Below are 22,336 nucleotides of genomic sequence, written 5' to 3'. Positions count from 1 at the left end.
ACCCACACATACATGTACACATACATACACTCATACATACATACACATACATGAACTCACACACACATACACTCACATACACTCACACACACACACACACACACACAACAACAATACCAACTTGGATTTATATAGCGCCCTCCACGCCATACACTCACACATACACTCACACTCCTGCAGCCTTAACCTCGGGCGTAGTTAATACTGCAGCTTTCACCTCGGGCGTTTTTTTTACTGACACGCAGGCACACACACACACACAAGTGTTACTTCTTCAATATGTCCTTTCCAAATATGGGAATTCTCACGTGTAGATGGCCCTCGTAGAACTCAGTTTGGTTTAGACACTCTCAAGCACAGTTATAAGGTTCCCCTGTGAGTCATCTTCTCTCAAGACTGAAGAGGCCTAATTTGTCTAATTGTTGCTCAAAGCTAACACTGGGAATCATCCTCGTTGCTCGCCTGTACTGTCCCCACAGTAGCACCTCAATGGCTGCCTTGTGTTATGGTGGCCAGAACTGTATGCGGTATTCTAGGTGCAGTTTGACCAGGATACTATACAGCCTGACTTTAACGTCTGCCGATCTAAATTCAACTAAAATCTAAATTTAGCAATATAGCCCAGCATTCTATTTGCCTTGTTTATTGCTGCCTTACATATACTGTTTTGACTTAGTGAGTGATGAGTCCATTTTTTTTTGGAGCCACCTGGGTGTCTGATACGTGGAAACCCATCACCGTGCTTAAGAGTATCCCACATACATGTAGAAACCCCAGAGATAGATTGTTGGAATGGAATGCGCTCTCTCTCCCTGGAGGGATGCATCCTGCTTACCCAATTCCGGAAAGTATTTGGCAAGAACCAAGGGACCCCATAGTGTTCATTGGGATACTGCTGGTGTCTAATCAGCGAAAACTGCATATCTTGCTATTGATATCGCTGTCTGACAAGCTTTCCTACTGTTTGTTCAGCTAGGATTGTTCTACCTCTTAGGGCTTTGGCTTGCAGTGACTCAACTAACATCCTTAAGCCTCTTTCCGATTTCCCTTTGGCAAATTCCATCCTGCCCATGGAGTACTTCTTCCTATTCTTACTTCCATGGGTGAGGACTGAATCAATCACAGCTGTGATGTCCTCTGCAGTTGATTAGCCTGTAAATTGCTCACTATGGGCAAGATATGGGTGAAAGTAGAAGGAAAAGAATAAATTGGGATAATTTTTTTTCTTCTGAAAATTAAAGTTTTTTTTCACTGAAAATGTATTGATTGCTGCTTTATACTATAATCTCTGATTATTTATTGTAATGATTTGCCCGTGACACAGGGATGTCCTTGATCAGTCTGCTTTGGAACTACGCAAGACAGTGTCTCAATTGGAAAAGAGATTAGACCACGTTGAAGATGAAGGTACATGAAGGCAACAGGCCTTAATGTAATAAACATTCATTTTTTGTGAGTTCAAATAACTTTTTTTTATGGGGGAAATTGATCATCTTTAACAGAATGCATTCACTTATTAAGGTCCATAATAATTGGCTGAAATCACAGTTTAAAATATTTTTGTTATGCATTGTTTGTTTTTTGTGTAACCTTGTTCTTTCTTTTTCCACATTGTTATTTAATTCATACTTAAGTTTAGACCCATATTCTTTTTGTTTATTAAGAAAAGCAATTCCTGTATTCTATTGCTTGGTAACTTGATTTGAAATTATAATAATGATAATCCTTGCATTTGATATAGCGCTGTTCACGTCTTCTAGACGTCTCAAAGCGCTTCACAGAATATACTGTAAAGTGAATTGACTGTATATTTGTGAGTGAAATGCAGCAGTCAATTGTGCACAGCAGTGAACCACAAACAGTCGTGGATTGAGTGACCAAATTGTTATTTATTTATTTCCTTGAGGGATTATCAGGTATTAGGAGTAATAATATACAATAATAATAATCCTTGCATTTGATAAAGTGCTTTTCATGTCTTCTAGGCGTCTCAACGAAACTTGCTCAAGGTTTTGCCCTACTGAGAATCAAACCCAGGTGTCTTGGTTGCGAGGCGAGTGCTCTAACCACTGAGCTAAAGGACCCAAACGTCCTGATAGCTATAAGTGGGCATTAGCTAACCCTCTATCCCTGGCTGCAGTGTTACCTACTATTGTAGAGAACATGAACATATCCTTTGAGTAATACAACATGAAATGATTATATACAATTAATTTAACAGTTTGTTTTTACATTTAAAATACTCTATATGGGTTAAAATTGCACCTTGTTTTAAAATGTACTTAATATGCACAACGATTATTTTTAAAAAAACTATTTTTTATTAGGCAGTGAATGGAAGACTAGGTATGAAACCCAACAGGAGCTGAACAGACAGCTGAAAAAGCAAATTGTACTTCTCCAAGAAAAGGTGGAACATATTCGTGGCAATCCTGCTGGTAAATTGTTTCACTTTGACCTCCTATCACCCTCCTACCCCTACCCTCCCTGTCCTCCACTCCTCCTAATCCCAACCCCCAGCTCCGTTCCAGATCCCTGACTGTCCAGCGTCTTGGGATGTACTTCCGATGTGAAAGCTGCTATACAAACATAATCTGTTGTTGGTGTTATAATTACACATACAACAAAAATATCTAATTCTTCAGTTGTGTAGTAGAATCCTTGAATTGCAAATCTCATCAACTCCCTCTTTGGGTTGGATGAATTTAAAATGAAGTGAAACTGGGATGGAAATGAAGTAAAAATTAATGCACCAAAAACTGGAATGGTCGAAACTTCTTAAGGTTCATATTTGCAGAGAAACAAATTTGACTTCTCCAGAAATTATTATTACAATTCCAGAATAAAATGGCAGTCATTTATTCTACATTTTTATTTTTGACATTCCATTTAAGTACAGTATTTTACAATTTTGTTTTGTTGCACAGCCTTGATCTTAGTAAAAATGCAATGGAACATTCTGTTGGGTAATCTTTTGGGTTTTATTTACAGACCGACTGTCTTCTGTGCGTTCATATGAGGAAATGCCAGAGGTAAGTGCAGTACTTTGAAATCTGTTTGCTCGTTAAACAAGGGTTCAGTTCATAAACTCACAATTGTCGTTGGATTAGGAAAAATATTTGAACAGAACATGAAATATTACACGTCTACTACACATCTATGCCAAGATAATAACAACATCGGAAGGAAACCCTGTATAAATCATGAGTTAAACCTGTTCAATTGTGGTCAACCCACTTTAGGAAGGATGTCAGGATCATAGAGAGGGTGCAGAAGGGATTTACTAGGAGGGTACCAGGGAAGACTAGCTTTGAACTATGAATAGAGACTAGAGGAACTGAGCCTAATTTCATTGGAACAAAGAAGATTGAGGGAAGACTTTAAAATTAGGAGAGGTTCTGATTAGAGAAACATCGTGAAATTATTTCTACTGGTTTTAGTCAGTAACCGGTGAACATCAATTTAAGGTTAGGGATCAATTTAAATCAATTTAAGATTTTTTGTGGGATCTGAGGAAAAGGCTGGCAAATGGGTCAGCTTGATTGCTCTTTCAAAAAGCCCAACACGGACACAATGGGCAAGTTGCAAATAATCTGTGTTGACACCAAATCTAATGTTTATATACATATCTATGTATACATAACATTTTGTGAGGCAAATCATAGAATTTTCATTTCTTTCCAACATTTTCTTTCCAAGCATTTATAATAATCCTTGTGTTTGATATAGCGCCTGATCACGTCTTTGAGACATCTCAAAGCATTTCACAGAATATACTGTAAAGTGAATTGACTGTATATTTTGTGGGCGAAACGTGGCAACCAATTGCGCACAGCAGTGTCCCACAAACAGCTGAGGACTGAGTGACCAAATTATTATTTTTTTTGAAGGGGCTATTGCCCCTGGGATAAAGTGATCCGCCAATCGATGGGGCTCCTACTTACCACTAGGTAAGCAGAGGCGTGTGGAGTAAGGAAACCTGGCAAATTAAACCCTGGTCCTCTCGCTTGCGAGGCGAGTGCTCTAACGACAGAGCTACAGGACTCCATTTAATTTAAATAATCAGTGATTTTTAAATGTAGAGATGTGATACTCACTATAGCCACACAGTGGCATCATGTGTGTTTCTGCAATGCTTGGAGTCTTATTTTCAATCTTTGCAAGATGATTTTTAAGCAGTGAATCCAGTGGACAACTGGAAGTGCCTGAGCCGAAATTTCAGAACCTCATTTGAACGCCAATCTCATGTTCTACTTTTTGTGAAGCTAGATTTGGACAAAGGAAGCTCCCAGCCTTGTAGACCTTGTTTCTGAGTGGAGTATCAGAGGGTTCAGCTGCAAATATACCTGAGAACCTGCAGGCTGCACTGTTTCACATATCCGGTTGTGAATTCTGATAATCAGGCACCCTATGTTTTTGTTTAAAAAAGGTACAGCGATAACTTTTTTACAGTATCACCTCTTATGTTGGGCAAGTTTCCTTACTCCACACATCTCTGTTTATCTAGCTTAAGTAAGTGGGAACCCGGTGTTAGTCGATTGGGGGATAATTTTTCCGGGGAAAATTCCTTCAAACTAATAATAGTAATAATAATAATTTCATTACTCAATCCACAACTGTTTGTGGGACACTGCTGTGCACAATTGGCTTTCCCTTTTCGCCCCCAAAATATACAGTCAATTCACTTTACGGTATATTCTGTGAAGCGCTTTGAAATGTCTGAGGTCATGATAAGGTGCTATAGTAAATGCAAGGATTATTATTATTATTAAATACTTCCACACCCCAGTACCTTTCTATCTTCCTCGTATCCTACCCTACTCCTCTGCTCACCCCCTCTGCTCATTCAGCTTGGATTGCTGTGTATCCCGCCCCCTCTCAACCCCACCTTCAGATACTGCGTATCCTGCCCCTCCCTCCCTCTCTTTCTCACTCCTTCCCTCTACCTCTCCAACTCATCCACTAAATCTCATTTTAAAATCTACCTCTTCAACTTTGGTCGCCTCCTCCTCCGTCTCTCTGCCATTCCCGACTCTGTTTTTGTAAAGCACTTTGAGATATTATCCTATATAATAAATTATAATTCTTGCAGTTGATATAGCCCTTTTCATGCCTTCGAGATGTCTCAAAGAGCTTCATGGAATACACTGTAAAGTGAATTGTCTGTACATTTGCGGGTGAAAAGCAGGAGTCAATTGCACACAGCAGAGTCCCACAAACAGTCGTGGATTGAGCGACCAAATCATTATTTTTATTTATATTTGTTTATTTTTTCTTGAGGGATTATTAGCAGGCGTGTGGAATAAGGAAACTTGCCCAAGGTTTCACCCTGCCGGGAATCGAACCCAGGTCTCTTACTTGGGAGGCGAGTGCTCTAACCACTGAGCTACAGGACTCCACGAAGGGCGCTATTTGAATGGAGGTTGTTGTTATAAATTTAGAGTTTAATAAAAAAAAGTTTCTTTGTTACCAATAAATATATATTTATATTTTAACAATGATAGTCAGATGACCTTGGGTGCTACATGTGACTAGTAGTGGAAAGAATCCTCTAACCTCCCTAGAAGTGGAATGAAAAGGAGATCCTGGCTCCTGCAGACAGCATCTCCTATCTTGGCAACGGTGGCATCTGCTGAGCAACAACCAATTACATTTGTATAGTGCCTTTCATGTTGGGAAGACATCCCATGGTGCTGGACAATCAGGGATTTGGACCCGAGCAGAGGGTTGGGATCCAGGGGGTGGAGGGCAGGGAGGGTAGTGGGAGGAGGGTGACCGAGAAGGAGGATCCTAAAATGTGCCTTGAAGGAGGCAAGGGAGGGAACAAGACAAAGGAACTGTGGGATGCGGTTCCAAAGCAGAGAAGCTGAAGGCCCGACTGCCGATGGTGGGGTGGGGCGGCCGGGGCGGGAGATGTGGAGCAGTTTAGACACTGCTGAGCGGAGGAAACAAACAGGTTGATATGGGGTTAGCAAGTCACAGAGGTAGGAGCGGGCAATGCCGTGAAGGGCCTTGAAAGCGAGGACGAGTATTTTGAACTCTATCCTCTGGGGGATGGGGAGCCATTGGAGCCGGGCGAAGGTGGGTGTGATACGGTCTTGGAGCCTGGTGCGGGAGAATACACGGGCTGCAGAGTTCTGGATGATCTGCAGCTTGTGGAGGGAAGAGTTGGGAAGGCCGACAAGCAAGGATTTGCATAGTCGAGCAATGGTTGAAACAGCCTGGCACAGAGCACTCTGAGATATCCTTCACAACCCAGCACTAAAACCACACTGTCATAAAATTAACTGCATTGTAATTTATGTGGAACCTGCTGATGAAATCTAATGAAGGGCAATTAGTAGAGCAGTCAGGGAACAAATTAAGAAGGAAGTTTCTTTCTGTATTTTTTCTGATAGTCATTTTAAAACCCAGGTTAGTGTCTTTCCACTCGTCCTCCCGTTTACAAAATTAACAAAATTCTGCAGTTTTCTTCCAAATGGTAATCTCCAGAAGGTAAATATACATGCCTGAGCAGCATCGGAAAGCTTTCTCTATTGTCCCTGAGACAGAATGCTCCAGAGCACGATGTAAAATTTCTCATTATGCTTTGTGATGTCCAGGCTATCTTCGATTCAATGTTTAACTACAATATTCATCTCAATAAGGCAGTGTATTTTCAAGTGCAGCGAATGAACCACAAATGATATTCATAGAATCATATAAAGTTTACAGTGGAAAAGCAGGGCATTGTGCGTCTGTGCTGGTTTTCTCACGAGAGTCATCCACTCTAATCCCTTTCTCCTGCAATTTCCTGAAAACCTTTAAATACTTTGATTCTGAAGCCGAAGGAACACAACACTTGTGAATAGTTCAGTATGTATATTGTGAGAATGGGATGAACAAAATATTATACTCATTTTGTTTTACTTTAGACGTGACAAAACCCAATGCATGAAAATGAAATAAAATTTAAGACCCAAATTGGATTTTTGAGGTGTGTAGAAAAGACCTGGTTGGAATCTCTTTTTGTAAGATTAAGTGATGTTTTTCATTGCTGCATTTACTGGAGAAATATGTTCTCTTTAGATGAAGTGCACTTGAAGAGTGCAAACAGTGCCGTACATTTTCAGCTTTTGTACAGTGTCAGAAATGTAGTAGTATTTATTCAGCAACTAGATCTGAATTGTGCTTTGTAGTATTTGCCTGTTTCTTGTGCTGGATAATTAAGGGATAAATAAAAACAATGAGTGACAAGTCTAAATACACTGATCAGTTTTACCTGCTTTTCAAGAGTCTCCTTCTCACTGTGCACCTGTGACGATGAGATTTCAGTAGCAAATACCAACAAAGAGTTTCTAATTTCTAATGTTGAGGGTCATGCAGACCTGTAAGGGCAGATAAATGTCGGAGGACACAGAAGGCAAGATAGATAACAGTTTCAAGCAGGAATTGACCATTGGTCCATCTAGCTTATCCAATTACTGACAGTTGCATGTGGCTTTCGACTCAATTTTGTCTCGCCTGTGGCCTGATTTCAGGATTGTGTCACAGTGGCCAAGTTCAGGTTTGCTCGAACAAATCGTGGCTTTGCTTCGCACAACAGGCAGGAAATTATATCGGCAGCGTCCATTTTACAAGAAACACATTAGCAGTAGAGATTTTTACAAGAAGTGATATAAGCTTTGCTTTACATGAAACCAGCCTCCTATGCCCCGGTGATTCATACTTATCTGCTCAGCCGACCCTGAAGGCTAAATGTTTGACATCTCTGACTTACAGGAACTGAAGTCAAACTAGCGAATGTGAGAACAGTTGGCAAAAAGCCTGAGATTGCTTTAGGCGGTAATGAACTGTGCATTTCCATATTGATTATTCATGGTTGTTGATGAGGTCAAAATGTACTCAGGGGCTAGATGAGTCAGCAGTGACCCGTTTGAATCTATTTCAGTCGGTCTTGGCGATGGAGAGGAAACCATACATTAATGTCTGACAGATAACTATTTTCTCAGAGGAAGGGATGAAAGGGTGATCAATAATTTACTATGTGTTATACCCTGAGTATCTGTTGTAATGTATAGATGTTGTAATGGCTCACTGAGCTTGTGTTCAGTCTCTTCCTGATACCAGCATGCTGCAAGTCACAAGATTTTAGATTCCAGTAGGAAATTGATCTCCTGTTGTAAAAATGGTGCAGAGGGCTAATACCCTGACTTTTTCACCCATTCGATTCTGGTTTAAAATCAGGTGGATTGTTCACGAGAAAGGTTTGAATGAAGAAAACTTCAGCCAATTTGATCTCATCCTTCCATAGTGTACACTGTAAAATATAGGAGTATTATTTTATTACCTGGAAGAATTTAAATTTAAAATCCAATTGCTAGATTTCAGTGGAATCAAGTCTTGTGAAATGCAAGGCTGCTTGTGGCATAGTGATGCATATAGGAGCACTACATTCTGGATTATAAGAATAGTGTCAAGATTCTTCTGTCTTGTGTTAACAATGCTATTGTAGTTAAGCACTGAAAGGATATCATTAGCACAATATGACATGGAATTAAGGGCCAAAACCTGTGTTCAGACAAGGTATAAATTCACTGTAAGTTGTAGCTTGATACTTAGAGGAATTGTTTGCTACAGCTGTAGCCTAATATATATAGACTGAGAAATATTGTACCAACTTTTTTTTAAAATGCAGAAAAACAGAAATACATTTGGAATAGTATTTAATTGCAGATTTTATTCCAATTAATTTTGCATTCATTTTAATTGTAGCCCCAAAATTTCTAAATTGTTGTTCTCATGAATTTAATAGAAATATAGTAGAAGTACTACTATACTGTGGTACATGTCAAATGGACACTGTAACTATATGGCACAAAAACTAAAATGTGAACGTTTCACAGTTTCAAGGAATGTTTCAGGGTTACTGCGTCCATCTGTGCCAGTCCTCTTATAGAAGAAACTACGTTATTGAGCAGTTTCATTAAGGTAAAATACAGTCTTTGAGGTAGCAATCCGAGTAGTTATCCTATATCAAGGGCACTATTGTAAAGGCAAGTTATTGTGAGGCACATCTACAGGGTTCAGAAAAAAAAGCATAAGTTGTGTTTTAAATTCATTCTGGAGATGTGCTTGGATCCCTTAGTGAGGATCTAAATTGAAACCAAATTTAAAATCTCTGAATATGAAGTTCTTATTTAGATTTTTTCAGAACTAAACAGAGCCCTGTTATATGGATGACACATGGGGCTGAGAAAATGATGGTGTCTGGGACATTGGGTTTGCTGCCAAAGTGGCTTTCTGCACACTGCAAATGCACAAAAGTGTGCAGGAAATGACATCAGTATGATGACCAATGACCCAGTATGACCCAATGACCCAGAAGTATTCTTTTATTGGGAGAAATTAGATTTATCTTCTTAGAAATCTCTGTCCTATCCTTTTGGGTATTTGATGAGATTAAATTGTTTCCAAGCTTGGAGTCCATTTTCACAACTGAACTTAATTTGCCCTCCTCCTCAGTGGAGTCTAATGTCCTGCCTTTCTCTGGTAAAGATTACATTTTCTACAATTGTAAACCTTCAGTATTGCTGCACAGTAGTTTTAAAAGGATAAGGACCTAATTTCTGGTTAGTTCTCTCTAAACCTGAGGACCTGGGTTTGATTCCCGGCAGGTCGAAATGTTGGACAAGTTTCCTTACTCCACACGACTCTGTTTACCTAGCAGGAAGTAAGGTACCCGGATGTTAGTCGATTGGCAGATTGCTTTTCCATTGGTAATAATTAGTTTAAAAAAATTTATTCACTTAATCTGTTTGTGGGACACTGCCGTGCGCAATTGGCTGCTGCGTTTTGCCCACAAAACATAGTCAATTCAATTTACAGTATATTCTGTGAAGTGCTTTGAGATGTCTAGAAGATGTGGTAAGGAGTTATATCAAATGCAAGAATTATTATTATTATGGTAGTTCAGCTGATTGAAATAATGATTGAGAATGTGTTTGGAGATTTGTGGTGCAACTTACTGTTGGTGGTAATTATCAAGCAAGAGAGCTGAAAATAGATTCCTTTATAATTCAATTGCAATTCGCTGCCAAAAAGAGCTTTTAAACCCACACAAGGAATGTAGGGAAGATTAATTTGGAAGCAGCATCTAATTACTTTTTCTTGAAATTGTAATTCTGTCTTTCAAACTATCCCAGCATAAAAATAATGAATGTACCCCAAAATATCCATCAGATCTGACTGGTTAGGTGAATTAGACGAGATGGAATCCCGTCACTATGCTGTTTATCTAGCAGTAAGCATGAACCCTGTTGTTAGTCGATTGGCAGATCGCTTTCTGGGGATATTAATATATCAAAGGCAAGGATAATTATTATTATTATTATTATGCTAAGAGTATCCAAATCAAACTGAGTGTTCCACATATACATGCAACACATACATGGAAATTTCCCTCTGCCTAGGGTAGAAAATGTACTCTTTCTGAGGAGGAATGCAGTCTGCTTACCTGATTCTGCAAAGTTTTGGGCACTGTAGGCTGGCTAGAGCCAAATCTTTGGCATCCCAGCCTCTCAGCCCCTAGGCTCTGGAACTCTATCCCCCAGTGCCTTCGCCTTCCCTCCTCCCTTTCCTCCTTCAAGGCCGGTCTCAAGACCTTTCTCTTTGACCGTACCTTCAGCTCCCCTCTCGACTCCCTACCCCCTCCTCGCTCCCTCCCTTCCCTCTGCTCACCCTGACCATTTCCCCCCTGCTCGGGTCCTGACCTGACTGTACAGCGCCTTGGACGTCCTCCCGACGTGAAAGGCGCTCAATAAATGGAATCTTGTTGTTGTTGTTGTTGTGGGTTGGGGTCCTGCTGGAGTCTAACCAGCTAAAGTTGCATAGTGGCCACTGTGTGGCAAGCTTCCTGACGAGTGTCCAGCGAGGACCACCTTACCCTTTAGAGCTTTGAATTGCAGGATTAACCTGTACTGAGGAAATAATCTCTATCCCAGTGACCTGAATGCCGTTACAACAAGCTAGTCTTTCATCAATAGTGACTAGTCAGGCACCTTGATGTTCAGTGCTGTATAACAGGCTTACTCAACAACATCCACTTAATCCAGGCACTCTTTTAAAAATAGACATGTCCAATTGACTGTTCAGCAAAGGTCCCTGCAACTCCTTCCCCTTTTACAGAAAATCCTGAAGGCAAATTTAGCAGCCAATTTGTGCTCAGCAGTGTCCCATGAACAGCCACGAAGTGAGTGACCAATTTTATCTAAGAAATTGTTGGCCAGGACACTGGGAGAAATTCTCTTTTTGAATAGTTGCACTTGGATCTATAACATCCACCTGAACAGGTACAACAACAACAACTTGCATTTATTTAGCGTCCTTCACGTCGGGTGTCGTTCCGGAGCGCTTAACAATGGTAGAGTCTGACTTCTCCCAACGCTGCACTGGAGATCAAAGACTGTGAGATCAAAATCTGACGTGGGTTTGAACCCACAACTTCCTGACTTAGAGGCGAGAGTGCTACCACCACTGAGCCAGGCTGACACCTAATTTTTAATTATCTTTAACGATACCCACAAGTAGCAAATTCATGAAGGCTGTAAATGCATATTTTTGGGTTAAAAGAAACTTTTCCCAAATAGACTTTTGTTGACATTGAGCAATTGCCTCCACGAATCTGCACTCCACAGCTCGATTCATGAATATTTTGCATTCACATCACTCGTTGGATTGTCAAGATACTATACAAGTCCAAAAATCTCATTATTTTAGGTGAGTTCTCATTGACTGCTAAGATTTCAATATTAATGGATTGCATTTGTCACAAGCAGTATTGGTGGACACATGTCATTTTGTTAACATTCATTTAGAAAGTTCATTAATTTGTTTGTGGTATTTGTAATGGCATGAGGAATATCAGATCCTAATTGTCTTGTCCTTCTGAATTAATTGTGCACTATCACAGTACTTGATTCACTGGAAACAAGTGGTAATTAAATCAAAAACAGGATGGGCTGCCCTTCTGCCCCCTAAAATACTTAACATTTTCTAAGCTATAATTAGGCAGCGACATTACCGGTTTGAAATATTCTTGCTGCATTTGTACTTATGTGAACCTGCTTTGCTCCTGAAGCTGTTATCTGCTGTGAATTTCAGGCTGAATCACTATTGCACCTCTCCTGACTTTTGTTTTAAATTGCTTCCAAGTCTACATTGACACCATCATCCAACCCCTGCAGAGATTTCTAACAAGTATGTCAGAGGCATCACTATGGATCAGTTTTCAAACCCTCCATGGGCATCTGAAACAACAACAACAAGATTACATTTGTATAGCGCCTTTCACGTCAGAAGGACGTCCCAAGGTGCTGGACAGAGTACAGCATTTCAGACCCGAGCTGGGGTCAGAGGGGGAGCAGGGAGGGGAGGGGAAGGGGGGTGGCCGATGGCATGGTCGAAGAGGAGGGTCTTGAGGCGGGACTTGAAGGAGGGAACGGGCGGGTTGGTAGGGGGTTAGGAGGTCACAGAGGTAGGGTGGGGCGAGGCCATGGAGGACTTTGTATGTGAGGACCAGGATCTTGAACTGGATCCTCTGAAGGATAGGGAGCAAATGGAATTGGGCTGAACTAAATGAAAATCCTAAAGCAAGAGTATTAACTCCTTGAGGAAACCTCATTGCTCAGGTTTTAGATTCAGTTGAATATCTTGGGCCATTGTGTCTCTCAGCTTGAACAATGCTGTATGTATAGGTCATTGCTGTCCAAATAACTACTGTATCATGTCTGAGGATCTGTTTCATCTGATTTTCACATTTTTAATCACAGAACACTATAGATTTTGTTTTGCTTGCTATTGCACTAACCACAGTGTTGTGTTTAAAATACCCAGTGAGATTTCCTGGCTGCTCGCAGTGCCCTTTTTACTGCTGATTTTTTAGACAAGTTTAAGGTAAAGCTGTTTAGAATGACCAGCATAGTGGACAGAATTTCAATTGCTAGGAATGGCATTTATAATCACTGACATCTCTTCCTTAATCACTTTGTAGTCAGTTGATTCCTGTAGCACAACCCACCTAGAGTGTGTGTAATGAACATACCTTTGTTGTTGTTGTTGTTGCTGTTGTTTTTTGTGGAGATCTTTAAATTTGTAAAATGGTTTGCTGTTCAAAATAGGTGCAGTTCGTACAACAATAATAATCCTTACATTTGGTATATAGCGCCTTTCACATCGAGAGCACATCCCAAGCTCTTCACAGGATATACTTTACAATGTAGTGTGTATTTTATGGAGGCCAATTTTCTTATAGCAACGTCCCACAATCATTCATGAAGTGGATGATGAATTTTATTTGGAGAATTATTGGCCGGGATACTGAGAGAAACTCCTCTTTTCGAAGAATGCCATGGGATCTTTAATGTCCACCCGAAGAGGCAGACAACACACCAATTTAACATCTTTGCAATGCAACGCTCCCCCAGCATTGTATTAGATTGTCCACCCAGATTATACATGTTCCAAGTCCTGCATCCACAACCTTGTGACTCAGAGGAGAGATTGTTACCAACTGAGCCAGGCAAACACACACATTTGTTTTGTTCTCGTAGGAAATGTGTCTGCAGTTATAACTTTAAACCATACATTTTCTTCTTATCTCTACTTATCCAAGCCATTGTTTTAATCTGAGATGTTAAAGGATGGAAATTATGGTTGAATAATATTAGTGTTTTATCAATGAAGATTAAGTGGAACCTCATTCATCAGGCAATGCAAATGATCTCTTCCATTATGGCAAATAAGTGACGTTCCCCTATCTGAGTTGCCTCCATTTTAACAGAATATATAAAAATAAACTTAGATTTGTTATAGCACCTTTCATGTCAAGTGGATATCTCATAGATCTTCACAGGATAACAAAAAAATTGGATTTGTTTAGTGCTCTTCACGCCGAACAGTGTCTTGGAGCGCTTATAGATTGTACAGCATGGTGACTGTATTTATATGCGAACTTGACATTGAATTGTCGCACAACAATGTCCCACAAATGGACAGGAAATGAATGATCAGTTATTGGCAAGAACACAAGGAGAAGCTCCCTTGTCTATTTGAAATGTTCACCTTAACAGGGAAACAGGACCTTAGTTTACCATGTTATACCATGTTATAATAAATGGAATCTTGTTGTATCTGAACAACTGCAACAGTGCAGCACCACTCCTGGCACTGCACTGGAGTGTTAGCCTAGACTCTCAATTCAAAGTCATGATGTGGGGCTTGAAGCCACAACCTGCTTGAACCCACAACCTGCTTGAACCCATAAGCGCTCGCTCCAAAACGCGTGAACAAGACCTATATAAATGCAAGTTGTTGTTGCTGCTGACTCGTATGTTATGATGATGAAAGTTTAGACTAGTGAGATTAATTTGCACTACAATTGCCAACTAAGCCAAAGTGTAAAATAAACTGTTTTCTTACAAGTGGGAACAATGTTGGTACAGTGAAGGAACATCTAAAGGACCTTGAACAGCGGGATGCAGTTTGCTGTGGATCAAAGCATTCCTATTGACCAAATTATATTGGTGGTCACAGAATCTCTGCTCTCATAGCGAGTTTACAGAAACTGATTTTTTAGATCATCTGTTGAAATGGAGTCCTGTACCTTAGTGGTTAGAGCACTCACCTCGCAAGCGGGAGGACCTGGGTTTGATTCCTGGGCAGGGCGAAACGTTGGGCAAGTTTCCTTACTCCACACGCCTCTGTTTATCCAGCAGTAAGTAGGATCCTGGTTGTTAGTCGATTGGCGGATCGCTTTTCCAGGGTTAATAATCCCTCCAAACAAAATCAGCGACTATTTGTGGGATACTGTTGTACACAATTGGCTGCCAAGTTTCCCCCACAAAATATACAGTCAATTCACTTTCCAGTATATTATGTGAAGTGCTTTCAGATGTCTCAAAGGCGTGATTAGCACTATAATAATAATAATAATCCTTGCATTTGATATAGCGCTTTTCACGTCTTCTCGACGTCTCAAAGCGCTTCACAGAATATGCTGTAAAGTGAATTGACCGTATATTTGTGGACAAATATATCAAATACAAGGATTATTATTTTTTATAAATGCTGATCCTGTTATTTGGAAAACAAAGTTGAATCACATCCGAATGACCAGTCAGTACCATAAACAGCTATAAAAGCAGCTGAAATGCACTCTGTACGTGACTTGATTACTATCTTTGGTTCCAATAAATACTGTACATACTCCATCTTTTGTTTCCTGGCTCCCATGCTGATCATTTTCTATGAATTTTATACACAATCAGAGGTATAGCCCTATATAACCTCCAAAAGATCTAGATTCTTCAGAATCAGCCAGTTTCCCGCTCAATGAAAGCAATAGCTGACTTCCAGGTGATTAGTACATCTGCCGCCAACAGATGTACTGTATGGTGACCTAATGAACTAGATGTCGAGGTGAATGCAGAAGTGCTGACTGTCAATCACCCTCGTTGTAATGTGTGTTACAATTTTATGGACCCAAACTACCATCATATAACTGGATTCTACCCATCCTTTGGATGAGACCTTAAACCGATGTTCCATCTGCCTGTCCAGGTGGATGTCAAAGATACCAAGGCATGATTCAAAAAGAGAAGGACGTTTTTACCTGTTTCTTGGCCAACAATCCCTCAAATAAAGTTGGCCACTCACTCCATTGCTGTTTGTGGGACATGGCTGTGTGCATACTGCCTCCTGCGTTTGATCACAAAATACGACGACACCAATTTCACCACTTTACCGTAAATCATAAAATTGGTCCTGTGAAGGGTTTTGGGATGTCTTAACAGTGTGATAAGGTGCTATATCAAATGCAAAGATTATTATATAATACTGTTAATTTGCCAAGAGATATTTGTCTCTGTAAATTTATGAAATTTTACTTAATGGCAATATGCATAACGATTGTAATTAAACCTTGACAGTAATGCCTGAGTGCACTGTGATGCTTGTTTCGTGCTTAGGAAAGATTTGGATGTTAATAACACTCACTTGAGTAGTATTGTTGCCATGGAAACCTGGTTGTGACCATGTAATCCAGAGCTCTGACTTATTTCAAATACGGAAATACATTCATATCTTTTAGAAAATAAGGGTCAACCTAGCTCAGTTGACAGTACTTTCTCTTGCTTATTATATCTACTCCCAGAGTTTTGGAGAAAATTAACAAAAGCCAAGGCTTGCGGACCCGAGAGTGTGTCTTGAGGGCACTGCTGGAGTTTAACCAGATAAAACCAGTTTATTGGTGAGTTTCAGTAAGTTTCCCCTGCTTTTCCAGCTCAGACCACCAAACACATTAATAATATAATAATCCTTGCAAATTTTTTGTTATAAATCAGATTGCAGAGGATGATGAGTGGCTTATTCTTTCAGTTCACATTCTTTAATCATGCTTGGTGCTAAATCTTACAATGCGGCATTAGATAGATTTACATGGGTCTGTACAGCATGGAAACAGCCCACACGGCCCAACCAGTCCAGGCTGATTTTTAAAAAAATTTACATTACAATATAGTATATTTTGTAAAGCGTTTTGAGACGTCTCAAAGACATAATAAGGCTCTATATGAAATGCAAGGATTATTATCATTATTCTCCACATGAGACTCCACCCACTCATTACTCCCTCCCATACCCTCCTATTCCTTCCCCTCTCATGTGTGATATCTAGCTTCCCCTTGAAGGCATCTACATTATCAGATTCAACCACCACTTCACCCAGCGAGCACCACATTCTCACTCCCCTTTAATACTAGATGTTACAGTAAAATACAAATTTAAAGACTTGAAACCTGCCTAATGTAAAAATCACACCAACATTAGAATAATTGCACAGACCCTGTTGGTCAGGGTGTAATAGACATTGCTACTGATGGAGGTAGCTTGACATCTTTCACTGACATATATCCAGCCTAACTGAATGTAAATGCAAATAAGACTAATATCAATGAGGGACTTGTAATGAATTTTGCTGTATAAGGAAGGCTCAGCTGATCTGGAACAAACCTATTAACAGTAAAACCACAGGTAATATTTTCTTCTGGTAAATACAAAACCTGGTTCATTTTGTGTTAAGTCACAACATGAGTTAAATCAGCTATCATGTAGGTTTTTACAATCTGCAAAGCTGGGAGTGGGCTGTGAACCAGTACAAATGAATGGGCAAGTTTAATGTCGCAGATGTGACCAAATAGCCCAGCGTTTATACTGCCTAAATATTATCCTAATTACAGTGCACAATGCAGCCAGCAAATCCTTTCATCAACCAGGATTTGTCATTATGCAATGGTGTTAGCATCATACTCCTAATAGTTTGATTAATTGACTTGTGTTTGTTATCACAACCATTTGTGTCTGTCTGTTTGCTGCAAACTTGCTTCATTTATTCAGCTACAGAATGTAATTCTCATACTTGTAATCCTGCTGGATTTCAAATGTATGATCTATTTATATCTACAAATTGCTGCTCATGACATGCATTAGGGTAGTGTGGAAAGCAGTCTGAGACAGACCGATAATCAGTCGAGTCTGTGGAAATTGCTTCAGTGAATGATACGGTTAAGATATTTTAGGAGATTACCAACTGTACAGGTAATTCTATGACCCAACAGTGTGCTTTGGATTTTGATGCAAATCATGCATTATTGGTATTGTCAGTTATATAATCATAATCCGTGCGTTTGATTTAGTGCCTTATAACGTCATCGAGACACCTCAAAGCTTTTACAAGAATTTTTACTGTAAAGGCATACTGACTGTAGTTTTGTAGGTGAAAGTGACAGCCAATTTGCACATAGCAATATCCCAAAGACAGCCATAAAGTGAATGTTTAGTTAGGATTGCCCAATCCTCATGATTGCAAATTTGAGTTCCAGTCTTGACCGACGTCTTTGCTTGCGTCCATTGATCAAGTTTCACCAAGTTTTCTCTGAAGCACGAGAAAGCTTCATCTCAGGAGATATTAAAAAAAAGCTGCCAGCCCTTGAAAAAAATCTAGCTTTTAGTCCTTCCTGCTGAGCAAAGAGCAGTGTAGGAGGGCTATACATACATCTGCAGCCAAAGATTTTCCCGAGCTAATAGCAGAAGGAGTAGGTGTGGCACCAGAAGGTAACGGGGGAGGGGGGAGACTCAAAAAGTAAGCGGATATAAATAACAAAGATAACAGCCATTTATTTGAGATGCATTTCCTGTGAGGTTAAGTTCAAATGGAGGTCAAGGTTATATTTCAAGTCTGTCTGATTTTTGTCAACAAAATATACAATCGATTCACTTTACAGTACATTCTGTGAAGTGCTTGGAGATGTCGCAAAGACATGATAAGGCGCTATATCAAATGCAAGGATTATTATTATTTATTACAGCACATACCTTGTTCTATTTCCTCTTGTTTCTGTTCATGAATAAATTTTGGTGCATGTTGTCATAAAATACCCACATCTGACTTGGTAACCAGACAAGGTACTGCAGCTATTCCTCTCACATTAAAGTGTTTCTAATTTATAAATGATTTAAACTTTTATCCCTTTGAAATTAGTATTCCATAGTATTTATCACTTATCAAATTAGTATTGGTAATCATGAAACTTTGGTATTTTGGGGGTTATTGCAGGTCATTTTAATATGTGGTACAGTAAGTAGTGCTGTGTAATCTTTTTTAAAAAGTCTTATTGCTTGCCTACTCAAACGACAGAAAACAGCCATAACATGGTCCCTGAAGGTTACTTCAGATATTCTTCACTGAACTCACTGTGTGTCCTGGAAATCAAGAAATCTTTGCTGGAAAATCCAGAAGTGCCAAATATTGCAGTTGCCTTTTGCACCAAGAGGCAGTACAGCAGATCACAATATTTTCGTTTTACAATGATGATGTTTTTAGGGTGCACTAAAACAACTGATAAAGCAACTCGAAAAAGAGAAGAAAAGCCTTCAAAACCAGCTGAAGGATTACGAATGGAAAATAGAGCATGAAGCAAAGGTTTGTCTGTTTTTTTTAAAGCTTTCTTGACCAGTGTTGAAGCTTCTTGATGGCAACAGCTCTTTGCTAAGCAAAGATTTTCTCTTTAATGATGAATATATGCACTAATCCTAAATGAAACTACCACGTAGGTAAAAATCAGTATGCTACTTGTCCACTCTAGTCTACCATATCCATTAGGACTTTGGAGTGAAACACGATCTCTAACCCTAGGAATTGCTGTGTATCTACTGGGATCATCAGTTTCATAGCTAATTCAGCCTGAGGGAGATGACACTTATTTTTAGACATTGTAATTATTTTATGGACTGCTAAGGAGCGAAAGGTTGGATGGACCCAGAAGGATTTGAACTCACAAACTTCCTCTTCCAAGTCTGGTGATCAAGCATCTGATATAACCAAGTAAAATATTAATCTGTCTCTAATAGCAGGTGATCCCATCCACTCAATTCATCACAAATAAGATTTTTTTCCCAGTTATTTTATTGAATTATACAAAGATTATATGCTTTCTTGGATCCCCGTGCATTAGAAGTGACATGATACTTGCAAATAAAATACTGAGGATCTTACTCAGATCCAAGGTCATTCCTTGGCAAGAGGTTTGTGCCAAGCAGAATGTGATTTTCATACATCAATGGCAGATTACACAAAATTGACTCAATTACACTGGCTAGACCTAATTCATTTAGTGAAAAAGCGTTCATTACTAAAGTCTATAGTCCTTGTTTAATTACAATCACTGAGCAGGTGCAAAACTGCAGGCAGCCACGAGCTGCTCTCATTTGACTTGGTCTTGAACTGTAGGCAGGAGGTGGCTAGGGTTAAAGGGTGCTCACCCTCCCCATCAAACTTGATCTATAGCTCACCTCTTTAAGGGGAGTGGGAGTGGAAAGCCCCGAGTCTAGGACGCTACCCTGCCTGAGGGGTGCTATATAAATGTTGAGGCTGAGGACCACAGCCAGTCCTCCAAACCGCCCCAGCCCATGGCTTCTTCTTGCCCCTCTCCCCACTCATCAGTGCCCATTCACTTTTGGTCCATCATTCTGCTTGTTGGGATGCCTTCACCTCCTATGGCCGATGGCTCTATCAATGAAGCCAATGGCTCACCTGTCTTTAAGGGGACTGACCCTTCCCCTGAGTTTTACTCCGTTACACCCCACCACCCAAGAATATTTTCACCCACCTCCCTATGCCTTGGATGGTACTTTAGAAATCGGACTCTTTGAGGTTGTTTCACTGATCGCTAAAAATAGGCATTTTTTGCTGTATCTTTAAAATGTAACATTATTTTTCTTGGAAGTTGTCTAATCTGCAAAGGTCCTCCTGATTTGAAAGGCACAATACAAATGTGATTTGTTGTTTTTGTTGGAAATGTTTTGATCCCAGTATATGGTAGGACTAGGCCTCTATTTTCCTTGAAATCTGGTTATTGTTAGCGTTGGCATTGCAGTGTGGGGAGAAATAGGTGAAAATGAGAGCTATAATAATAATAATCCTTGCATTTGATATAGCGCTTTTCATGTCTTCTTGACTTCTCAAAGCGCTTCACAGAATAGACTGTAAAGTGAATTGATCGTATATTTGTGGGAGAAACACGGCAGTCAATTGCGCACAGGAGTATCCCACAAACAGTCATGGATTGAAAATGACCAATTTTTTTGTTTTTTTTGTTTTGGGGGGATTATTATTAGGCGTGTGGAGTAAGGAAACTTGCCCAAAGTTTCGCCCTGCCGCGAATTGAACCCAGGTGTCTCGCTTGCAAGGCGAGTGCTCTAACCACTGAGCTATGGGGCTCCACAGGAGCTGCAGGTGTGGGACAAATTTGAAAACTCACTGGGTGCAGATGAAGTCAGTTCCACGTCTGTGGCACGAGAAGAACTGAGCCAGAATCTGTTAAAATACATCCAAACCTTAGTAGTTCTATAAAGTACAACAACAAATAACATTTGTACAGTGTCTTTCAAGTCAGAAGGCACTGGACAGTCAATGGCACTGGACCCGAGCTGGGAGTTAGGATCAGGAGGGGTGGAGGGCAGGAAGGGTAGGGGTAGGAGGGTGACCAAAGGCCCAGTTGAAGAGGAGAGTCTTGAGCCCGGCCATGAAGGAAGCAAGGGTGGGAGCAAGGCAAAGGGACTGTGGGATGGAGTAACAAAGGATGGGGGCAGAGAAGCTGAAGGCCCGACTGGAAATAGTGGGAGCGGACAGGTCTATATGGAGTTAGCAGGTCGCAGAGGTGGGGAGGAGCAAAGACGTGAAGAGCTTTGAAGGCAAGGACAATGATTTTATATAAGTGCACACAAGGTACTATATAAGTGCACACTACTGTTTGTTGATATGATTCCATATCTACAGAGCCAGAAAATAAATCAATGAATTGAAGCAATTTTTACTTTTTCAAATAAATTGGTGCAGTTCCATGAAATCTTGAGCAATGAAGTGGAACATAAATTGGCGTACATTGGATTTCAGTTAGCAGGCAGGTCATGAAACTAGCTTCATGGGAATAACATGGGACAGTGTGTACTTATTTGGCATAGCTTGAGATGAGCCATGTTGCACTGTTTACAATAAGTGATAAAATTCATTGGTTTTGTCATGAGATGGCATGGCAAATACACAGAGTGGCAAAGGTGTGGGATGGACTGCCTAGGAAGGCAGTGGAAGAGGACTTTTGTGCACAAATTCAAGAGAGAATTAGGCATCTACTTGGCAAAGAAAACTATTTATTTGTAGGCATAAATGGTAGAGTGGAAAGTCTCAAACAGTCTTTTCCAGTCTTGTGTGCTCCTTGTGCTAATTATTTGTAATCTGAGCACATTTGATGGGGTGGAAGTTCTATCAGTTTCTGGGTAAGATTCCAGCTTTCAGATCCATAGAGTAAGATCACAAACAGAAGACTGAATACGTTTAAATGGGAACCTCTGAGAGTGAAAATGTTTCAAATCACCCTTCAGACACTCTGGGGAAGAAAAATCATTTAAAATGCCTTCTCCCTGAAAGTGAAAACAGATATTTCTATTTGCGTTGAGTGCTTCATTCTATCCCTCCTGGGGGCTGTTGCTGTAGTTAGAAGGGCCTGGCTTCTTTACCAGTTTCGGATAATAATTCTGATGCATTTTCGTGTAATTAAAAAATGAGGTTCCAGCCAGCACTAACTATTGTGGTGGAATTATTGTGCCAGGATCAATCCTAATGGGATCCAGCAGGCTGCCTTTTGACAGGTAGAATTAGGAGTAAATTATTCAAATTATTTTCCTCTGGTTTCTTGGGATATGCACTCTGTGCCCCACGCCCCCCACTAGTCAGCTTCCATTTTAA

General features: G+C 40.1%; 1 protein-coding gene and 1 non-coding gene across 2 annotated transcripts in view; one reads left to right on the top strand and one right to left on the bottom strand.

The window, feature by feature from the left end:
- ccdc169 (coiled-coil domain containing 169) overlaps positions 1-22,336 on the top strand; it is a 35,966-nt gene that overhangs the window by 2,381 nt on the left and 11,249 nt on the right. Inside the window, exons 2-5 of the mRNA XM_007891257.1 lie at positions 1,325-1,407; positions 2,328-2,438; positions 2,992-3,032; positions 18,917-19,015. Coding sequence (XP_007889448.1) covers positions 1,325-1,407; positions 2,328-2,438; positions 2,992-3,032; positions 18,917-19,015 — 334 coding nt within the window. The remainder of the gene's footprint in view (positions 1-1,324; positions 1,408-2,327; positions 2,439-2,991; positions 3,033-18,916; positions 19,016-22,336) is intronic.
- trnag-ccc lies at positions 5,325-5,396 on the bottom strand. Its single transcript has one exon. It is a non-coding gene; the product is annotated as a tRNA-Gly (tRNA).

The sequence above is a fragment of the Callorhinchus milii genome, unplaced genomic scaffold (assembly GCF_018977255.1).
Source record: "Callorhinchus milii isolate IMCB2004 unplaced genomic scaffold, IMCB_Cmil_1.0 Scaffold4, whole genome shotgun sequence".
Taxonomy (NCBI): Eukaryota; Metazoa; Chordata; class Chondrichthyes; order Chimaeriformes; family Callorhinchidae; genus Callorhinchus; species Callorhinchus milii.
This window is presented reverse-complemented; position numbering and strand designations above follow the sequence as displayed.